Source organism: Hippichthys cyanospilos, chromosome 7 (assembly GCF_059441005.1).
Source record: "Hippichthys cyanospilos isolate Australia breed blue-spotted pipefish chromosome 7, RoL_Hcya_1.0, whole genome shotgun sequence".
Lineage (NCBI taxonomy): Eukaryota > Metazoa > Chordata > Actinopteri > Syngnathiformes > Syngnathidae > Hippichthys > Hippichthys cyanospilos.
In genome coordinates, this window is record NC_142375.1 from 21,775,111 (window position 1) to 21,798,103 (window position 22,993).

The 22,993-nt window shown below is 43.1% G+C and overlaps 2 protein-coding genes across 3 annotated transcripts; both read left to right on the plus strand.

The window, feature by feature from the left end:
• Positions 1–431: 431 nt before the first annotated feature.
• Positions 432–3,169, plus strand: LOC148421598 (aminoacyl tRNA synthase complex-interacting multifunctional protein 1-like). Its single transcript, XM_088418796.1, has 4 exons — positions 432–865; positions 1,407–1,624; positions 1,807–1,975; positions 2,336–3,169. The coding sequence occupies exons 1-4, from the start codon at positions 493–495 to the stop codon at positions 2,518–2,520; spliced, it is 945 nt and encodes a 314-aa protein (XP_088274922.1). The 5' UTR covers positions 432–492; the 3' UTR covers positions 2,521–3,169.
• Positions 3,170–3,686: 517 nt separating this feature from the next.
• Positions 3,687–22,993, plus strand: tbc1d9 (TBC1 domain family, member 9 (with GRAM domain)). 2 transcript variants are annotated; one of them, XM_088419360.1, is made up of 22 exons: positions 3,687–4,283; positions 9,366–9,476; positions 9,961–10,079; positions 10,792–11,020; positions 11,688–11,949; positions 12,013–12,220; positions 12,737–12,943; positions 13,019–13,174; positions 13,238–13,388; positions 13,824–14,038; positions 14,651–14,768; positions 14,853–15,138; positions 15,203–15,332; positions 16,242–16,340; positions 16,475–16,543; positions 17,430–17,670; positions 17,759–17,824; positions 17,903–17,989; positions 18,097–18,165; positions 19,755–19,858; positions 19,939–20,115; positions 20,992–22,993. In XM_088419360.1, exons 1-22 carry the CDS (start codon positions 4,163–4,165, stop codon positions 21,451–21,453), a joined length of 3,687 nt encoding a protein of 1,228 aa, XP_088275486.1. In that variant the 5' UTR covers positions 3,687–4,162; the 3' UTR covers positions 21,454–22,993. The 2 variants fall into 2 exon arrangements, with proteins under 2 accessions (XP_088275486.1, XP_088275485.1); XM_088419359.1 differs by having other exon boundaries at positions 12,737–13,174.

Below are 22,993 nucleotides of genomic sequence, written 5' to 3' on the forward strand. Positions count from 1 at the left end.
TCATGCACTTGTTTTATTTTGGACAGTATTAAAAGAGTAATACATTTGAAGTTGTTGTTTTAATTATATAAATATAGTATACCATTTTATCGGTCCGGCCCACTTGAGAATAGATTTTCCTCCATGCGGCTCGCCATCTTAAACGGATTTGACACCCCTGACTGCACGAATATGGCCAAAACCACGATTATTTTTCACCAATCTTGAAATCACGATTCTTAAACACGAATATTCTTCATGTTATTCATCATGTTTATGTGTTGCCCTGACATACAAATAATAAACTAAAATAAATCAAGTAAATAATAATCAAAACAAATTCCCAAACAAAAAAGAACAAACTATTTGATATAAAAATGAAAAGATGCAAAGAAAACTACAATTGAGCGTGTAACGAAACAGCCTGTAGGGGGCGGCAACGTGCCGTGGCGTCAGTACAAGACGGAGAAAGAAGAAAACGCCTGAGAGCCACCGTTGATTTCGGCGTCAGCGATGGGTCGCAGCGGGGAGCTTAGCGACTTCCAGCGGGGCACCGTGGTCGGATGCCACATGTGCAAAAAGTCCCTGCGGGAGATCGCCACCCTGCTCAACCTGCCGCGCTCCACCGTCAACAACGTCATCGTTCAATGGAAGCGAGAGGGCCGGACTTGCCCTCTTCCGCGCTGCGGACGGCCGCACAAGCTCAAAGAGGAGCACCGGCAGGTTCTGGAGAGGATAGCCCAGGAGCAGACCTTCCCGTCCCTGCAGGCGCTCGCCGCGGAATTCCGGCGGGCGTCCGGGGCCAATGTCAGCGCGGCCACCGTTAACAGGGAGCTCCGGGAGATGGGCCTCAGCCGGCGGTCGTCCTCCGAAGGAAAGGCCAGAGGTGGGTTCCGGTCCCGGGGGCGGGGTCTTGCTAACCTGCCGCTGCTCCCCCCTCCCCTTCTTGTATTAGCTTAAATTCAGCAAACGCACCAATGTCACGTTTCGATCAGGAGTATTAGCTAAAGATGGCGAGCTTTAGTTATAAAGTGGAGAACCGAAGGTGTCTGAATCAAATAAATAAAGGGATCAATAATGAAATATAATCTCATTAAATAATTAAATTTTAAAGAAGGATGTATTTAAGTAAACATTTCATTAATTTGTCAACATCGCTCGTCAAAGTTTGATGGGCGGGTTCCTACACCTGATTGGTTACCCTGCTCAATCAAGGCGGGTCCTAAAACCTGATTGGTTACCCTGCTCTTTAAACACAAAGCAGGGTAACCAAATAGGCTTTATAGATTTTTTTCATTGCGGGATGATCATTTCAGACATGTTTCGAGTTACAAATAAAATAGCAAATTCCATTGTCTTGTGGCACCATTGTACTAGAAATTAGCATTTGATGGTTTTCTTAATAATTCTGCTTTCTTTGACGCCAGAAAGGAAGAAAGTGCCGAAGGCGGCAGGAGCCTCTATTGAGGACAAACCTGAGGCGGACGGGCAAAACCGAATGGACGTGTCCCACCTGGACCTGCGAGCGGGCTGCATCATCAGGACCATGGAGCTCCCCGGAAAAAACGGCTTGTACTTGCAGCACGTGGACGTCGGCGAGGCTCACCCCAGGACGGTGGTCAGCGAGTGCGTGCCCCTCAACCAGGTACATCATCAAGAAGAACATGAATACCTCAAATTTTGATGCATTTGGATGATTTATTGCCTCTCTCAATTGAAGTTCATCATATAACTCAACATAAAAATCATGAATAAATCACCAAAGCGCCACATTGTTTTCCATTCTGTTAAGAATGCTAATGCTAGCAAGTTTGGTGCGTTGTGCAGTTACAGAACTGCATGGCCATTCTACTGTGCAACCTGAAGCCCACGCAGGTGCGAGGCGTGGCATCTCAAGCCGCCGTCGTGTGCGTAAGGTCGCCGGGCGGCGTGGAGATCCTTGCGCCTCCGATTGGAGCCGTACCTGGCGATAGAGTCACAGTCCATGGTTTTACAGGTACGATCTCACACCCGATGAAAGCTGCATGTTCTGCCGTTTCTACATCGCCATGGAGATGTTGGCGTTTTCCCATTTTTTAACTCACGTTTGTAGTTTAGTGCAATTAATCAATCAAAATAATCATGGTTATTCTTTTGTTTAGCCCTAGTTCGCTGTGAAACTAACACAGGAAATTAAACAACAAACTTAGCTTGCTTGATACTATTTTCTTGGACTGGGACGACAAGAATTCAGCAAGGGATTTGCTCCTTAAGATGTTATTTAAATGCCCCCCCCCCAAAAAAAAAAAAAAAAAACAATACACATAGCTTAAATTTGAGATCTCCTGAATATATCATCCTTGCATGTTCTTACCAGGTGACCCAAACAAGGAGCTGGACGCCGCCAAGGTCCGCGAGCACATTTGCTCAGACCTTCATACAGATAGCCAGTGTGTGGCCTCCTACATGGGCGTGCCCCTGGAGGTGGTGGGCAAGGGCGTGTGTCGAGCGCCCACCTTGAGCGACTGCGAGGTCGTCCTGACTAACGAAAGAGCGGCGTGAGGAACTACCGGGACTTTTTTTTTTTTTTCTTTCAGTTGTATACATGGACAACATTTCCAGCGGAAAGAGACACTTTTGTATCTTCGCTTTGTTCCGAGCAGCTTCAGGCATCATATGCTTTCACTTTGATGTACCATATTTATGCCATTTATCGAATCATGTTCTTTATTTAGTTTCCTTATATGCCTCAGATAGCTAAATACTTTAGCGACAAAGCAGTGCTATTCTACGTGCTTAAGCAACTGGAATGACCTTTATCCCATCGACAAGAAAAACAGTGCTAAAATCCAACCTTTAAAAAAAAAAAAATCTTACCCTGTTCAGGAAAGTAGAATTTGAAAAACATGAAATGCATTTTGGTAACTATAATAACCTTTAAGGAGGACTAAGTGAAATAAATCATCATTTTTCATTAAGCCTTGTGCACACACTTTGCAAACTATACACATTGTTTTCCTGATTTTGTAAATCCTTTTAAAAGGCGTAATAATGAGTTATTTATGATTTTTTTTCCTTCAACCACTGAAATTATTGTGGCATCTGTCTTTGTTGCCTGTGACGTGATGATGAATGAAAAAGCTTTAAATAAAACTCTAAACCTTGATAAACATTAGAAAAGAGAAAAAGTAAAATAAACAATCGCAGTTCAGTAATTTACATGTTCAAAGAAAGTAGGAAGGAGTTCAAGAATTTGTCGGGTCCCATAATAAGATAAATACTGTTTATATATATATATATTAAAAAAAATGGGCCGATTACTTCACCCTTAAAGGGATAGTGTGTTAGATTTAGAGCGTTTTTCATTACGGACAGCAGGAGGTGCTGTGTTTACCATTTTCCGCAGCTATAACAAACATGGCTGTGCCACCCCCAATATAATATCATTTAATGATAACCAGACCGACGAGTACATTTAAAACATACCGTTGGTTGTGAAGACCATATTTATTCCTTTTCAATGAATGTGTTTAAAAAAATACAAATATGGTTTGTTTTGTTCCTGTCAAGGTTCGAACATTTTTTTTTCTACCCAACTTTTTGGAGGAGTCTTTCAAGATATTCCCGCCTCTTGCTTGTGCCGTCATACGTAACGTACGGCTTGTGACGCCATACGTTGTGCCCAGTTTGTGACGTCACGCGCAGTGCTCCGGCACTACTTTCCGTCAAGGAGGGAGAAGAAAGAGAGAGAGGAGGGACGGCGAAGGATGGTGTCCGCCGGCTATCGTCATCGTCTTTCGTCTTGACTCGCACGCCACGTCGCTGCCGCTTCTCCATCGAACCATACGCGTTTTTATGTTCATATTTCGGATCCGGGAGGTGAATGAAGAGCGAATCCCGTTGTTGTGCCATGTAACGAGCGTCGCCGCGGTCCCTCGCACCTGCTACGAAACCGGAGCACAACAAAAGCGTTTAGAAAATGGCTGCGACCCTCCAAATTATACCAATCGCGTTTTAATCCGGATTTCTGGATGCCATCGACGGGAGGCCGTTTGTTGTCCCGATAACAGCTGTTTCTTTTTAAGATAGGAGGCTTGCTTCGCTGACAGCGACCCCCCCCCCCCATTTTTTTTTAAAACATCGCTAATGATAGCATTACTTAGTTCAATGTGTCCTTAAAAAAACAAGTGAGCTCAACGTTATCATGTGGGTGAGCCCTGAAGAGGTGTTGCTGGCAGGCGCCCTTTGGATCACCGAACGGGCCAATCCCTATTTCATCCTCCAGAAGCGGAAAGGCCATGGCGGGGAAGGAGGAGGACTGGCTGGTAAGGGGCTTTATTAATCATTCTTATTTTCTAGCTCACGGCAGGTTGAAAGCCACTGTTCTTTGTTTTGTTTTGTTGTTTTTTGGCATTGTTAAATGGATTAATTGGAACTATTGAGTCCTAAAGTCCAGTGGTTTTCATTCTTTGTTCAGTAATGGACCCCCTGTGCAATATCTTTTCAGCAGTGCTCCTTAAAGGGACAATGTGTTAAGATTTAGAGCGTTTTTCATTATGGACAGCAGGAGGCGCTGTATTTACCACTGTCTGTAGCCTCCATTGTAATATCATTTCATGATAACGAGATCTAGGATTATATTTAAAACATGCTTTTGGTCATTATAAACACATTTATTTGCATGTTTTTGACATTTATAATAATTGATTCCTTTTGAATGAAAAACGGGCGGAATCTTAGACATTGTCCCTTTAACCAGTGCAAGGCATCTTTGCGTTTAAAAAAAAAAAAAGATTTAAATCATGCTCTCAGTGTTTGATTTATTAAACTGCAGACACATTCAAACTTCAAAAAATAATTATTCATAATTATTTTCCTCCAAAAAAATAATCAGTATAAAGTGTCAAAACTGTCTTCAAAAAGAAATAATTATGAATAAATATTTGTCTTCTTTGGGTTTAAAAAAAAAAGATTTAAAACATGCCATCAGTGTCTGATTTAATAAACTTTTCAAACAATTTGACCACTCGAGATCCTAGCCAGATGCTAAATTTCCCATTTTTGTTCTAACTTTAATGCAGAGCCAGAAGAGTGCCATGATTTGATCTTTTTTTTTTTTTTTTTTTTTTTTGGGGGGGGGGATGCTAATCTGTTCCTTCACTTTACTAACCTGCTCCCTAAATTTTTTAATCCGTGCACACAATTTACTAATCTGTTTGCTCAATGTACTCATATGTACCCCCACTGTACGCTTATTTTACTCGTCTATTCCCTCAATTTACTAGTTTATACCCTTCAGTTTAATAATCTGTACCCACAGTTTACTAAACCGTACTCTCAGTTGTCTAATCTGTACTATCACTTTACTAATCTGTACCCTCTGTTTACTAATCTGTACCCTCAGTTTATTCATCTTTACACTCAGTTTACTCATCCGCACACTCAATTGACTAATCTTGACCCTCAGTTTACGAATCTGTACGATTAGTTTATTCCTATGTACACTCAATTCACTAATCTATACCATCAATTTACTAATCTTGACCCTCAGTTTACGAATCTGTACGATTAGTTTATTCCTATGTACAAATCTGTGTAGCAAACGGTCATCGATCAGGAGTAAACACCGGCGGGGATCTGTGTATATTGAGGGTACAGTTTAGCAAATAAATCGCGTCGTTTACGCTCTACGCGAGGCGTTTTGTTGCGTTTTTTGCCCGTTTTTCCTGTCGACTGAAGTGAACATTTGTTTTTGGTCAAATAATTGTTTTGCTTGTGCATAGATTTGTGTAATTGTACAATTCACAGCTGTAAGGCTTGAAACGGATCATGGAGATTATTTTAAAAGGGCAAATGAGAGCCTTTTTTTTTTAATGTTGCTATTGTCAATAGATGATGTTTATATCTTAGCATCACATAAGAACAATGTGACGCTCACATGACCCATGCTGTTCCAGGTGGACTTTAAACATTAGTGAATCCCATCGTAATTGTATTGTTTGTTTTAGTAGCTATATTGCGCAACGAGGATTTCTATCAAGAGAATGATCCAGAAGAAAGCCCAAAATGCCTCACAGCAGGCGTGTTCTTGTTCTGTTTGCAAACCGAAATGTCCTAACAATGCAGACGCTTGTGCGGTCTCAAAAAAAAAACAACAGTGCAGCCACTGTATGTATGTGCTTCATGCTGAATCATTCCACTTCCTCTTTTTCCCTCCTCCCTTCTTGAGCTTCTATCTAAACTGGGCCAAACCGATGCATTATAAACAAGGAAGGGGGCAGGGGAGCAGGTGATGCAGGTTTAAGTTTCACTTCCTGACCTTTTATTTCCCTTGCAAATTAGCTTCCTTTTTTTCCTTTCCCTTTTTTTTTTCATTGCTGTTGTGCTGTTGTAGTCTTGACCCCTCGTCGAGTTTGTGAGTCCGTCCTTGGTTATATCAAAGCAAGCATAAAAAAGCTAGAGAAACCTATTTGTCCAGACAACATGCGCACAGACATACTTGCCAGTTGGGAACAAAGATGTGACACAGCAGTATTCGCAGTTGTTCTCCCATGTAATGGACATCTTTGTCTTGGTCATAGTCTGATGAATCTGAGTCGGTCTCAAAATTTTTCAGAGTAGATCCTGACGAAAATCATGTACCGCAACGCAAAACATTAAAAGGATTAAAAAAAAAAAAAAAAAGGCTTGGAATAGTGTACAAATTAATCCATTTTGATTGAATACATTTTGGGACTATATTTGTGTCACTAGAAGTATTTAACTTGGCAACTCCAGAAGATAGCTCATTTAACATCATCGGTTTATTCCCGACTCATCTGCTCGGGAATCTGCTGAATGGCATTGCACATCTGTTTAAAGTAAAACAAAAAAAATGCATACATTTTGCAAAGGAGCACCTATAACGCAATTTAGCAAAATGCTGCACCATGTTCTAATTAATTTGCTCTTAATTTGAAAAGAAAAGCATTCTTTTTCCTGTCACTGCATCAAAAAGCAGTGTTTTGCTTATATCTGCAAAAACCCTGGCAAAATATACCCCAGGGTTACACATACACGCCTCCTTTTTTTTTTTGTTTAGCTATTAGCTTTTTCCCTAGAGTTTGTAACACCCGGAATAACAACAAAACAGGAACACACTGAAAAAAAACGAAAAGGTTACACTCCTGTGAAATAATTCTTATTCTGTACTATTTATTGATATTTATTTTCTATACAGCTCACCCGATTTCATTGCATACCTGCTGTACAATGACAATAACATTATTCTATTATTTTTGATTGAAGTTCAGCAGATATTTCAACCGTGTTGCTTATTGGTTTGTCGCATTACCATTTTACTTTGTTTATTTCCTTTTGTTTGGCGTTGACACACTCTGGACATGGACTTAAGTGAAACTGTAGTGGTCTCAGTTGACTAAATGAGCGTTCAAGTCGTTAAGCTGTTAACTTCAATCGATAACCTCCATTTTGTTGCAGCCCATCACTTTGCCCAGATTGCAGTGGAATGTTCACCTTTAGCTTTAATGACATAGTGTAAAAAGCTCCATTGTTTCTGTATTTTGCTGGGCTATGGTTTGTATCATGAAAATCTAGCTGTAAAGTCTTTTTTTTTTAAAAATAAATCCCCCCCGGGTGTCTTGCTGCGGTGCGCTTGGCGGTGCTGGGGGATGATGTCATCCTTATGTAAATGCTGAGCTTGCTGGCTCACGCTGTGTGCCAGTTGGCAGTGCAGGGACACTGGCACCAACCACATGCATTTCCCTTTTTTTTTATATATATATATATATATATATATGTATACACAGTATTTTTTTTAACTATACCATGTGCACGCTATATACAGTATATTCCATATAAACCCGCTGTCACTCGCCAAAATGCAGAAACCGAGCTACATTTTCAATGCCCATTTAATACAACAGCAGTTTCAATGACCTCCTCAGTCAATGCCGTATAGAAATTGCCATGTACTTAAATATCAAGTTCTATTTTGGAACAATGTCTCTTTTCATCCCAGAAATCGTGCCGCTTATGCCAGAAGCTTAACCGACTCATTATAAACACCAATAAAACTTTGAAACCGGGCCATAAACACAAGCCTTATGCAATCCGGCAAGCTGCTTTTGAGACAAACTCATTTGAGTGCAATTTGGTGACCTGTGCTTTCTATTCTTTGTCCTTCGAACGCTCTGAAGTCTTAACTTGGAACGCTGATTGGCGCATGTGCTTTTTAATCAAGTCACATTTATTGTTAGCTTAACTGCCTAAATCTAGATAAAACTGTGGAATAGATTATACACATATCTTAATCAACCTGGAATGCTGTGTGAAATAATTGTAGATGGAGCTGCCCAATACTTTTTTTTTCCTCAATTCCTCAATAGACAAAATTTCAATGGACACAAATGACAAAATACTGTATAAACACAACCTTACTTTCTGACGCAGATAATGATTTGCTGATGTGATAAGACGGACGCAGCAAAGCTCCACATGTTCCGGAAGAGGATTTATTCTTCCCTTAGTCTTAAGTATTGGGAGCTAGTATCGGCAGCCTCCACAAATACCAAATACCTAAAAATAAGGCCAGTTTTGGCACTACGTGGTTTCAGATATTGATGTCAGATTTCGGTCCGATATATGTGTCGAATTATATCAACCCCAAATTATATACTACATATACAGTACTTGGTTACGGGTATATCTCTTTTAATTATTTTGCTTTTATCTTAATTAAATGCAAGACATTCTCATGTATGAGTTTGGATTCATGTAACCAGGTTTTTAGATTTGTCATATTTTGTCACGCCTACTGTTGCTAACTATTGTTCTTTGTCTGAATAGTATTACGTGAACAAGTCTATTCTAAGATTTCATACCGAGAAAATAAATACGAGCATGTATCATTTTTGCTGATATCAGATTAGTTATCAAGATTGCGCAGTAGTCTTGTCTGCAAAATTGGTGATGTAACAGAAGTTAAAAAGTTGTATCAGGACACCTCAAGATTTGGTACTCGCCCGTCCCTAAATATAAATAAAAATAAACTGGCATCCTGTTATCATCATACAACTTTAGAGGGGCTTTAAAATGTGACTTTTATGGCAACGATGTGAAGGTAAGCGGATTCATTTTGCTCTTATCAAACAAGGCACTAATTATGAGTCCAGGAAAACACAACTCATCACATGGCTTCATAGATGTTTGTGCTTGGGGGGTTGGGGATATAAAGCCTTTTGGGAATAATAAGCGAGGAAATTTCCTGTTACATCACCAAGAAGGTGATGCGATCACACAGAATGTTTTGTCTACAGCTTTTACCCTATAACAGTTTTTTTTGTGTGTGTGTGTGTTTTTCCATTGGTTGCCTTTGTCTAAGCGTTGCACTTTGTGTGTGGTCAAAGGTCTATTGGTGGGAACCTTGGACGTGGTCCTGGATTCAAGTGCCCGGATGGCCCCTTACAGGATTCTCTACCAAACACCGGACACGCTTTCCTACTGGATCATCGCTCACGGTGCGTAAGGGTCAACTCAAGAAGTTTGAAGATTTTAGTCGTTTTTGAAAGGAAGAAACCCACCCCTTCCCCTTTTCCGCCACGTTTCCTGTCGTCTCCCATGTGTGCAGCTGAATGCCAAACGTTGCATCATGCCCCGGTAAATGTCAAAGGGCTAGAATAAAGGAGGGGCCAATTTAGAAGTTCCAAGTTCCTGCCTTTTGCTGGTGTATCATCTGTGCCTCTTAACAGCTTTCCCTCTGTTTAGAGCATTTTGCTTTGCAAAAAATAATTGAGAAGCACTGGGTCAACCATTAACCGAACAATTTTTCTCCCCTTTTAAATTTCTGTCCGGATCATCTAGTGAGCATAGTCGCGTCGATGGAAAGTGGTTGAGCGAACAGTTTCGGTTATCGAGTCTGTGTCTAGAAAACAAAACAATTCAGTCAAAACATTCAGTTGCGCTGTTCAAACGGGAGCATTCCCTTGTCGGTTTCCTCCTCAGGAACGTCGCGGAAAGAAATCACGGAGCACTGGGAGTGGCTGGAAAACAACATGCTGCAGACTCTCTCCATCTTTGAGAATGAAAATGACATCACCACTTTTGTCAAAGGAAAAGTCCAGGCAAGTAATGGACACACAAAATGTATTAATATAATGAAATAGTAATAAATCAATAATAAAATAATCATGTATATTAGACATGACAAATTTTGTAATATAGGGGGGTTGATATATGACCACAAAACTCAGAACAGACCAGTTTATGTTCCACATATCTTGTTTGAATAATATTAATTTGAAATAAGTAATCTAATTCCATATATGCACCCGTTTTTGACTGATGCACAGAATAACCCAAAAATGCACTTTTGTCACCGAATTGCCACTTTATTTTCGACAACAAGGCTGCATGGCAGTTTTTTCCACGAACTTTGATGCATTATGAAAAGAAAATATAGTTTGACTTTTCTCCTTCAGCCTGTGGACGTGTGATTGAAGCCGGCACTCCGCGCTGTGGTCTCACAACAGTCGTCAATTGGGGAAAGAAAACTTGGGATTATATCCCAAGTAAGATGATCAGCAAATGGCGAGTGGGGCCATTGAACGACTATTATGAGACGTGTCTCGTAGAAGTAATATGGTCTGAGTGTGGTGTGGAGTCGAGTTCCTCTGCCACTGAACACCAGACTATAAGCATCACATTAGTAACTGAAAAGTAATATTACAGAGCATGCTCGAAACGCCCCCAAGGCAATAATGAATCTGCTATTTGCGATACACCGACACTCGCTCGGGCTGGAACTCAATCCTCTCTTTGTGCGTCCCACTGCAGGGCATCATCGCAGAGTACAACAAGAACCACAACGTCAAAGAGGACGATGACACGGACAAGTTCAAGGAGGCCAGCTCCAAATTCCGCAAGCTGTTCGGCATGCCGGATGAGGAGAAGCTGGTCAATTACTACTCATGCAGCTACTGGAAGGGCAAAGTGCCGCGGCAAGGCTGGCTGTACCTCAGCATCAACCACCTTTGTTTCTATTCCTATCTGCTGGGCAAAGAAGGTTGGCACTGCATTAATATAAGGCTATAGAATGCCCAGTTTTGATACGCTCCATCAGAAATGATGAGATGAGGTCCGAACAGTAACGGTAAAGCAACACAAATCGACAGTGAAAGGGGTAGTACAGTTATTTAGCCATTTTCAGCAGTAAAAAAGTCATATTTCACAGATTTATTTGATTAAAAAAAATCACATTCAATTAATGCTTTAAAAAAATATATTTTTGACACTTGCTTTTAACTGAAAACGGCATCAAATGCACTCATGGCTCTGCTAAGAACCAATCACAGCTCAGCTTGATAACGTTACCTGACCAAACCCAGTCAAGAGTTGAGCCTCGATTGGTTGTTACCTCAACCCTGGGTGAATCATTTGTCAACAAGTGGCAAAATGTGTTTTTAAGTCTGCCTGAGAAAAATGATTGTCATCAAATTAACTATAGACAAAGTTGTTGTTTTTTCACCGCTGAAAATGGCAACAAAAAAAAAAGTAAGGTATACCTTTACAAATATTTAAACACCAACGGCAAAGCAACACATGTAGACATTTAACACATGTGATCTAATACACTGCAAAAAATTGGGGTCTTGGAGGTTGGAATGAATGTCATTCATTTCAATGATGACAGATGATCTGAGATGGACTGTATTTGTGTTGGCATGTCTCAGTCAAACTGGTGGTACGCTGGGCGGACATCACGCAACTGGAGAAGAGCGCCACCCTGCTGCTGCCCGACGGCATCAAAGTTAGCACGCGCAGCCACGAGCACGTCTTCTCCGTCTTCCTCAACATCAACGAGACCTTCAAACTGGCCGAGCAGCTAGCCAACATCGCCATGCGCCAGCTGCTGGACAACAAGGGCTTCGAGGAGGACCGCTCGCTACCCAAGCTCAAGAAGAAGTCACCCAAGAAGGTGTCGGCCCTCAAAAGGTGAATTTGGACACTTTCTTCTCCTCTTTTTACTTGATGTGTGACATCTTTATTCCTCTGCAGGGACTTGGATGCCAGAGCCAAGAGTGAGCGCTACAGGGCGCTCTTCCGCTTGCCCAAAGATGAAAAACTGGATGGGCACACGGACTGCACCCTGTGGACCCCCTTTAGCAAAATGCACATCCTGGGACAGATGTTTGTATCCACCAACTACATCTGCTTCACCAGCAAGGAGGAGATGCAGTGCAGCCTCATCATTCCCCTCCGCGAGGTCAGGCAGGCAGAATCAATATTATTCTAATAATAGTTGATGAAAAACTTGAATGATTCTGCTACAGGAACTGAATATTAACTGTTGAGAGGGTGACATTTTGAGGATTTGGATTCATTTGATGCTCGCAGCCTAAATATTTGAATTCATTCTAACCTCAGTGTTGAGGCAGCACTTAAAAAATGGAAAATCTTCCTTTGTTTTCTCCAGAAAGTCCAAATTAAGTTACGGTAGACTTACCGTTTATCTTATACTTGAATGAAAATTGAAAAATGTTTATTGTCATTGCTTCATAGTCCTATGAATTGTATTCTGTGTCTTTTACATTTGTTTCACACTATTCTACATATTTCACCTGTTTTGGTTCGAGAACCTGCATGACTCCATTGCCAGATGACTTTGCTCAGTTCTCAGGCAATGGCATGATCCCCCCCCCCCCCCCCCCTTTTTTTTTTCCAATTTTCAATCATCCAGGCTGTAACCTAATCTAGCCCAATCTATTGAACAATCTTTCAGGTGACCATCGTGGAGAAAGCCGACAGCTCCAACGTGCTCCCCAGTCCCGTTTCCATCAGCACCAAGAACCGGATGACTTTCCTGTTTGCCAACCTGAAGGACCGCGACTTCCTGGTCCAGAGGATCTCCGACTTCCTGCAGCAGACGCCCTCCAAAAGCTGCCTGGAACGAGAGCTCACCGGCAGCCTCAACAGCTCCGACGACGAGGCGAGCGCACTTGATGGGTGGCGCTCTTTCCTTGGTCCGGTGAAGACGCTTATGTTCCTCGCTTGTGCTTTCCAGGTCTATGGCTCGCTGCTGTCCAGCAGCCCCCAGCACAGCGTGAGCTCAGACGGCGAGCGCACCTTCAACCTGAACGACAGCAGCGTGCCCACCGCCTCGCAGGCCCTCATGACCATGTACCGACGCCGCTCACCCGAGGACTTCAACCCCAAACTGGTGAGGCAAAAAGCTCTTTTGCAACAAACTGCTATTGCATGCCGCTGCTCTGTGTGCGCTCAGGCTAAGGAGTTCCTAAAGGAGCAGGCCTGGAAGAACTACTTCACCGAGTTCGGCCAGGGCGTGTGCATGTACCGCACAGAGAAGACCAAAGAACTGGTCCTCAAAGGCATCCCGGAGGGCATGAGAGGAGAGCTCTGGTTACTCTTCTCTGGTGAGCATCAACGAATCGATTAATCTTGCCCACATACACACGCACACACGCAAAATCTTGGTAAGTGGACATGCATTTTTGCACGTAATGGTTGACGAACCTGTTAGTGTGATTACTATGTGGTAGTGCCATGTTTAAATGTGTCACTATTTGGGTGAAATTTCAGCTCCCTGGTGTCTTCTTTCAATGTTTTCCCATTGACGTAAAGATCAAAGGATCCGACAAAATACTGCGCAAGGGTTAAATCCGACATTTCAACACGTCCCAAATTCAGAATATCAAAGTAGCATCCGTTTGCAGATCCTATCCTTAAAATGCTGTTTATCTTTTTATCTCCCTTGTGTACCTGAAGTAGTGGTCTGCATGGCCAAAATGTCATCCAAGAGGACAAACAAAAATCACGCTATTCAAGCTTGCCGTCTCTGCCGTTGTCAGGGGCCATCAACGAGATGGCCACCCATCCCGGCTATTACGAAGACCTGGTGGAGCGCTCCATGGGCAAATACAACTTGGCCACCGAGGAAATCGAGCGGGACCTCCACCGCTCCCTGCCCGAGCACCCCGCCTTCCAGAACGAGATTGGCATCGCCGCCCTCCGCCGGGTCCTCACCGCCTATGCCTTCAGGAACCCCAACATCGGATACTGTCAGGTAGGTTGCGCGATATCGTTGTCGTGACTTGAGAATCTTTGTTTTTTGGCGCCCCTTCTGGCCGCTGTTGATATTACATACATAGTGAGAAGGATGATGTGGGTTATGGAGCAGGCGGCAGCAGCTATGACTGTCATTTTTAACTCATTCAGTGCCAAGCGTTATCAGAAAAGGAAACCCCTTGAGTACTAGTATGTTGCATTTTCACTCATCTTGCGAGGCCAGCAAAATAATAGTGTGCTATGTCTATGTAAACATGAGCGTTATTATATGAAAGGTTGCAAGATTACAAGTATGTAATATCTGTGTTGTATGTATGGCAACAGTGCCATCCAATGGTCACGGTTATCACTACAGTGCTCGATTGGCTTAATATCAGAGGAGGCACGAGCGAGTCAAGGGTGTCAGCTACCCTCCATAAAAAAAAACGTATTTGACAAGAATTGTATTACTTATTGTTTTTATCATTATTTTAAAAGATGAAGGTTCTCATCCATGACACAGAAAGGTTGAAAATCTGTGATTTTGAAAATGATGAACGAATCCAATTCGATCGATCGCCCAGCCCCGCTTGAAAATGATGCGCGCAAAGGTTATTTGTCGTCATCGCAGGCCATGAATATCGTGACGTCGGTGTTGCTCCTGTACGCTAAAGAGGAGGAGGCCTTTTGGCTTTTGGTGGCGCTATGTGAAAGGATGTTGCCGGACTACTATAACACCAGAGTCGTAGGTCAGTACGGAAGCTCGCCGCCGTTTTCCTAGAGCGGTCGTATGTTCGGTAGAATGCGCGCACATAGACCGATGATCTTCTCAGGTGCTCTGGTGGATCAAGGCGTGTTCGAGGAGCTGGCCCGCGAGTATGTGCCCGAGCTGTACGACTGCATGCAGGACCTGGGCGTCATCTCCACCATCTCGCTCTCCTGGTTCCTCACGCTCTTCTTGTCGGTCATGCCGTTCGAGAGCGCCGTGGTGGTGGTGGACTGCTTCTTCTTCGACGGCATCAAGGTGATCTTCCAGCTGGCGCTCGCCGTGCTGCACGCCAACATTCACCAGTTGCTGGGGTGCAAGGACGACGGCGAGGCCATGACGGTGCTGGGCAGGTGAGAAGATCAAAAAGAAGGCTGAGGTGGCACCTCGCCTTGACGGTTCAGTTGTTGGCCGTAGGTACTTGGACAACGTGACCAATAAGGACAGCACCTTGCCGCCCATTCAACATCTGCACTCCTTGTTGACTGACAACGGAGAACCGCATCCAGAGGTGGACATCTTCAAACTGGTCCGCAGCTCTTATGAGGTATTTCACATGTGAAAAAAATACGCCCGCTTTTGTCGTTCGATTGACTGACTGGAAATATAAATGGAAAGTATCAACTTTTTGAGTTGGCATCATGCAAGCGTGTCAAACTTATGCGAGCTTTCTAAATTCGCCATCAGCCTGTGAATTATGCTAAGTGTAAGAATTCCTCAGATGATGCCCAGGAACGGCCCTGCGGCCCAGATATACAGTTTACATAAGCCAAAATCTTAAGATTTACCAAAACATTTTTCTTCTTTGGCCCCAGATTTTTATTATATTTTTATAATAAGTGTATAAAGTCATTCAAAACCTATAGCTTATTATTGGGTGCTGAGCAATGTGACCAAAATCTCATGTTTTTTTGTTTTATTTTCAGTCATTCTGGATGATTCCAATTTTAATCAAAGTAATAAACTCAACAAATACCATTTTAAAAGTTTCATTTGTTTAAAAAAAATAAATAAAACGATCCCGCACAAACGTTTCAGACAACAACAATGTATATTGAGTCTTAATCGGTTAACATTCCAGCCATTGTGACGTAACAACATAATGTTAACTCTACACAATGTTATCAGCTGCATGGCATATAAATAGTTTACTGTCAAGACTCTATAGCTGATTGGCTAATAACCTGAACTGAAACTGCCCAATTCCGTCATATGCGGTTTGTCAAGTAAAATGCAAAGCTTTGTTGCAGCTCCGCATACACACAGTTGGGTTTTTTTTTGTACCCTTTGCGAAGAGCGAAGAGGAACATAAATCACCTATTCCAACGGAAATAACGATAATGCGCCATACGCACTCGGTTGTCATCGGACGTCAACCTTTGGATGACGTTTAAAAATGCTGCGGATTTCTCGCGTTTATGCTTTGACTTTACAAGCAGCCCTTTTCTGCTTTAAGAAATTTGGCTCCATTCGCGCCGACGTCATCGAGCAGATGCGTTTCAAGCAGAGGCTGAGGGTCATCCAGACCATCGAAGACACCACCAAACGCAACGTGGTAAGAAAATCCAAAGCTCGCTTTCCGCTAAATGGAAATTCGGATGGAAGCGCGACAAAAAAGATCATCTGCGCATTAGTCGCTGGACAATATACTCTTTCTTCACCACATCTTTTACGCCCGGGGATTTCTAGGTCAGAACTATTGTCACGGAGACGGCCTTCAGCGCTGACGAGTTGGAGGAACTCTTTGTCCTCTTCAAGGTGGGCCGTTTTCACAACGCATTCAAAACACGCCCACGGACGTTCGCCGTCCTCTCGAAAACCACGCCCGTGTCGAAAAAGGCCACGCCTCAACATAGGGATCGGGAGATTTTTACACTTTCCGTAGTTGGCGGGCCGCTCTTCTCACCGCGTGGCTGCCACGCCCCCTTTATGATGCCATTCAATGGCGAAATATCATCATCTTCACCGCTTAGGTTCTCGGAGTGAATGAAGGAGCCGAAGAAACTGCTGTTTAACAGACCTTAAAATGCAAACACACACCCACACACGTTTGTATTATCGAATCGGTTCCCGTGGGAACCCGGTATTAATGACATCAGACACATTTTCGCCACGTCAGTAAAACATGGCAATTATTAAATGAAACATTGCTGTTGACTTGGCCGACACCGTGCAAAATCTCTGCTCCTCGGACGGTAAGTAAGGAATGCTTCAAAACGCATTCAAAAAAAGAAGACTTTGGGGGCGTTTAGGGTTTGAAATCAGGACTCTATACTGGTTAAAAGCTCCAAAAGTTGGCTTTTCATGATTTAGGACACAGGTGTGGAACTCTAGTCCTCGAGGGCCGGTATCCTACATGTTTTCAAATCTTTTCCCTCAAAAACACCTGATTCAAATGATTGGGATCATTTTAAAGCTCTTGCTAATGAGCTAATCATTTGAATCAGGTGTGTTGAGGAAAGAAAACTGCAAAACATGCAGGATGCCGGCCCTCCAGGACTGGAGTTTGACATCTATGATCTAGGACCTTGAAGTTCATCAGCGGGTTTATGAGAAATAAGCTCATTTCAGCACAAAAAAACACTTTTCTATTATTTTTTAAAAAACATGGCCTTCAAATTCCATGATCCGTATTATGTTTTAGGCAGAGCACCTGACCAGCTGCTATTGGGGAGGCAGCAGCAACCCGACGGAGCGCCACGACCCCAGCCTGCCCTACCTGGAGCAGTACCGCATCGACGCGGAGCAGTTCAAGGGCCTCTTCAAACTCCTCTTCCCCTGGGCCAACGGCGCCCATTCAGACCCGCTGGCGGCGCGCTTCTTTCGCCTGCTGGACCACAACGGAGACGCCTTCATCAACTTCAGGGAATTCATCAACGGCCTCGGTAGGCGCACTAACATCCGCGGCGTTTAAAGCGCGCTCAGTTGGGTTGGAATTGATCAATAGCGGTGTGCATTATCGGTGGATTGCAGGCATTCTGTGCCACGGGGACCTAACGGAGAAGCTCAAGCTCCTCTACAAGATGCACGTTTTACCCGGTGAGCGCCAAAAAGCCAACGGCGGTCGCCACACCAAACTTGCGCGAAGAATGACACCGTCCGTGGTTTTATGTCAAGAGGTGACCGGCGAACAGGAAGAGCCCGACTCGGCCTTTGAGGCCACGCAGTACTTCTTTGAAGACATTGCGCCGGAAACATCCATGGGTAAACAAATCGGCACCCGTCCGTACCGCGCGCCAACGCTTCCGCGCAAATTTCGAATCGGGATCGGAAATAACCTCCTCCACTTCATTTTGTCCTCTTCCCCTCAGGCCGGGACGCAAAGAACCGAAGCGAGAAGGACGACGGTTTTGTCAGAGTTACCTTTAAAACGGAAAAAGGTGAGCGTCACACGCGCGATGGGAAAGCCTCAATGTAGCCATCAATGTGGCAAATGTGCCAAATGGTCAAATGAAAAATAACAGTGTACAGTGATCCCCCCTACTTCGAGGTTAATGGGTGTCGCGAAGTTTGACACCGGCGAAATAGGGTATCAGTTCCTAGATTTCTATGTGCGCCCCAATATAGCCGCAGTAACCATAAACAATTCTTTTTTTCTATTTTTTGCGTATTTGATTTCCTTTCTCCTATTAATTAACATTACACTATCCTTATTAACAGTATTGTATATTCATTAAATAACTAATATGACTTAGTTTGTTGAGAATTTGTTCTCAGGACTGGTTAGCTCCACCAAGACTCCGGTCAAAGTCATCACGTTGAACTTCTCGTTTATTTTGGCTCATGTATCGTGTAGTATCTGTTGAATAATAAATCAACAACAATCTTAAAGTCAGTCAACTAACATATAAACACTTAATCTTTGAATTGACTGTATTTTTAGCCGACATTAGCGGGTTAGCAACAACTACTAACTTTAAAGTGCAAGCTCGACACAAACGAACAAATAAACAGAATAAACACTCATCGCTTACTAAACATAGGCAGTAGCGTGCGTTATCAACAGAAATGATAATAAACTCTAAATACGAGCTTACGTTGTCGTTCACTACGTCGCCGTAACTAGCCGAACGACGCACAGAGAACGTAAAACAGGAAACGGAAATGCAACGCGAGCCGACAAATTAAAAGCATGCATTTCAAAATAAAATAACAAACGTCACGAACTCCAACGCTTGAAGAATTCTTAACATAGTTATTAACTAATATTCCTTATTTCTTTGATTTGACACAGTACTGTACAATGTACTTTTTTGCTTTTTTCAATTGTTTTTTTCATTTTTGCGCATTTTTTACATTATTTTTTATTTTGAAATATTTTTAATTTTTCCTGGAAAAACCCGCGATATCCGAGACCGCGAAGTAGGAGGGATCCTTGTACGTAGTTGTCAATAAGAGTTGGTGCCTAGATAAACATAAAAGTGTCCTAGCTTCCCTTTTTATTTCAGCTACAAGCTGCATATTGTATTGCTGCTAGCATAAAACAGAAAACACCACTGAGAAGCTAAAGAATGAAATAGATAATGACAGCGTTAGCAGAAGAGATGCGAACACAAACAGTGGAGCAACACAAATAGACAGACGGTACGACAAAATCCAAACAAACGGCTAATACCGCAGCTTATTGAGTCACTGAAGGGCACATAGTAAATCATATTTCATTGATCATCTTTATAATTAAATCTATGTATGTTTTGACAAAAGAATTGAACACAATGACCCAAGCCGCAACTCTCTTTGAAACGCCAAACACATTGTAATGGCGTGTTCCTTTGTGTCGGGAAGTCACGCAAAATACCGCATTTTACAATCCGTCAGGGGAGAACAAGTCGGCCTATTCATCAGCGTTCATATGACAATCGTCATATGAATTTCTCTTTATTGGCGCGCATCCCGGCGAAATGGCATTGTCGCTCGCTCGCAAACGCCATGTCACGGCGTGCGGCTGTTTGTGAAAAAAACGTTGCAGTCAAGAAGCTCAACGCTCCTGACTATCGCCACTACCTGAAGCTGTGGAATCAAGAGAGCAAGTCCAAAACGGAGCGCGCCAAAGATCTCCCCAAGCTCAATCAGGTACGTCGCTCGCTCTGACGTTCCTCAGAACGCTGAGGATTTGCCACGCCGGGAACGTGACCCAGATCCCCTTGGCGCAGACGCAGTTCATCGAGCTGTGCAAGTCGCTGTACAGCATGTTCAGCGAGGAACCCGCCGAGCAGCAGCTCTACCACGCCACCGCCACCGTCACCAGCCTGCTGTTGGAGATGGGCGAGGTGGGCAAGCTTTTCTGCGCCGCCCGCCGGGACCGGCACCTCGGGGATCACTCCTCCGAGGTACGCGCGCGCGCACACAAATACCGACAGAGAAGAAGCAAAAGTCATTTTTAGACCACGCGAAATTCGGGTTCATTCCTGTGAACGTGAAACATACTGCAAAAACTGTGAACATTGGGCCTCTTTTTTTTTCCCTTCCAAATCTTATCCAAGAGGAGACTGCGGGCGGCACTAATGTACTGGAGCCAAGTATCAATGCTGGAGCATAATACGGCATCTTTTGTATTCTCAGACTTTTACTACCGTATTTTCCGCACTACAAGGCGCACCCCAGTGCATGGCCAAATGAAGCTTCATGAAGCAGTTTAGATTCAAAGCTTCACTATGCTTCATTTGCTCTATGGTGCCATCAAGTGGTCCAGAAGTGGCCGTCAACTGCGATGAAAATTCTACGGCTGTTTGTTTAATTAATACCGTATTTTCCGCACTATAAGGCGCACCTAAAAGCCTTATTTTTTTTTAAAAAAAGCTGATGGTGCGCCTTAGAATCGGTTGCGCCTTATATATGGATCCAGATTGGTAGATGGGGAATGAAGTGACAAAGCTTGACCTGTTTTTTTTGTGTGTTTACAGTTGAACAAAGTTGCTCATATTGACATTGACGACTTATGCTATTGAGAGTTATTATTATTACTTTGGGTATTACTAGATTCAAAAGGTTTTAAAATATGTCATTAGTTGAGGGGGTGCGCCTTATATATGGAAAAGGTTTTATAATACGGCATTAATTGAGGGTGCGCCTTATAGCACGGAAAATACGGTAATTTTGTCCAGGGAGAGACTATGGGCAGCGGAGACAGTGGAATATAACATTGGGTCAAATATAATATTGGGGAGCGTGTACAATAAAGCGTTTTTTTTTTTCCCTCCGGGAAGGAGGATGAGGAGGAGCGCTCGGCAGCCATGCAGGACATCAAGCTGGAGGACTCGTCCCCCAAATCGGCCATGCTGACGTCGGACGACGAGGCCAAGGACGACACCTCCGTGTCGTCCTACTCGGTGCTGAGCGCCGGCTCGCACGAGCCGGACGACAAGCTGCGCTGCGAAGACATCGCCGACGACACGGTGCTGGTGCGGAGCGACGACGGCGACGGGGACGGGGACGGGGACAAGAAGAGGAAGGGCGGCGGGGGGGGCGCCGACCCCGCCGCCGCCGACCGCGACTGGGCCATCACCTTCGAACAGTTCCTGGCGTCCGTGCTCACCGAGCAAGCGCTGGTGCTTTACTTGGAGAAGCCCGTGGACGTGTGGGCGCGCATCGCCAACGCCAAGAACGTCCGCAAAGTCGGGCGCAAAGCCCTGTCGGCCAGCGACTATGAAATCTCGCTCTCCGGTTGAGGGGACGGACGGACGCTTTACGGTAATCTCCCGCGATTGGCTGTCACAAAAATCGGAAACCATCCAAGCCCCCGCCTCCTGGAAAGGGTTTATCGTTTCCTGTCAACGCCACAAGAGGGCAGCAAATCACCGCTTTGTGAAGCTGACCTCAAAGCAAAGTTGCGTAAGGTATAGCTAAACCTTCTTGGCGAGAAGAAGCGTTTTTAAAATATATATTTTTTTGACACTGTTGTTGATTTGCAAACAAACACTGTATCAAAACATTCCTCTTGTTTTCAATGACGCTCATGGCATGCAACAGAAATGCCTGGCTACAAAACGGCGTCAAATCAACTTTTTTTTTTTTTGCCTTGAAAAGGTTATTAGGACAAAACCTTTTAAAAAAAAAAAAATCCCTTGAAAAGGGAAAAACGCTTTTTTCTGATTTTTTCTCTCCCTTTTCTCCCACCAATATAAAACATTCATTGGCGCTGAAAAATTGCGGAAAACTGGAAAATTGTACACCCCCCCAACTCAGTTGAAAAATTAAGCAATTATTGGCCAAACGATTGTCAAGCAGTCACGTAATTTACATTATTCACAATATTCATCATCCCAAGCAATTTTTATTTCACATCTTTTGTTTAAAGCGTGATTCATGTTATTGAAATTGTTTTTTTCTGCCAAACACGGAATCCACTTTGGCTAACTTGCCTCTACACGCGTTTTTCTCAATATATTTTCAAATACAGCTTCCAACATTACTATTTAAAAAAAAAAAAAAAAGGATTTCCTGTTTATGCCCCGCCCTAAAAAAGACAAACAGCCAGCTGCCAATATGCGGGTGATTACTGTAATGTTAAATAGTGCAATGAACTTGACCAAAAATCCACAATTGGAGGCAACATCCTGTAATCACGCGTAGTCGCTGTAAAGTAAAAACGCTAGCGCTGTATTCCGATTTTTTTTTTCTCCGTTTTTTTTAAGCCAAGGTACACATTTCGCATGGGAAAAGTCTCACATCCACTAAACGCAACAATACGCAATATGTATTCGCTGTATAGTCTTGAGCCTGCGTAGTTGAAAACTGCTAGCAAATATGAATGGTAACAGGTGAATTACGCACATTCATTTGACCTTCTGCCCTCTAGTGGAAGAGCATATCATTGTCAATAACTGTCACTGGCATAGATAGATAAAACAGTGTTATTTGTCTCTTTTTTTTAAATCTGAAATTGACTTATGAGAAAACCTGCAAATCGCAACACAGGAAGCACTTGTTGCGTACGCAGGTGAAAAAACAAAACAAAAGAGAATTTTGTTATTGTGTTGAAAGGTTTACAGGAAGTGCAAAGTGTTTTCATTGGTGTATGCTGACCGTGACACTCAAGCTGTTGTATGAACACTATGGTCACTTTATGTGGGGTCAACTAATACAATTTATTTGTGTGTTTTTATGTTCCCCACATTTGTTTTGTACGTTTTAATGTTTTTTTTTTTTTAAGGCACTGAATATCACTCTGTCGAATTATAATAAAATTAAGACATTTATTAAACATTA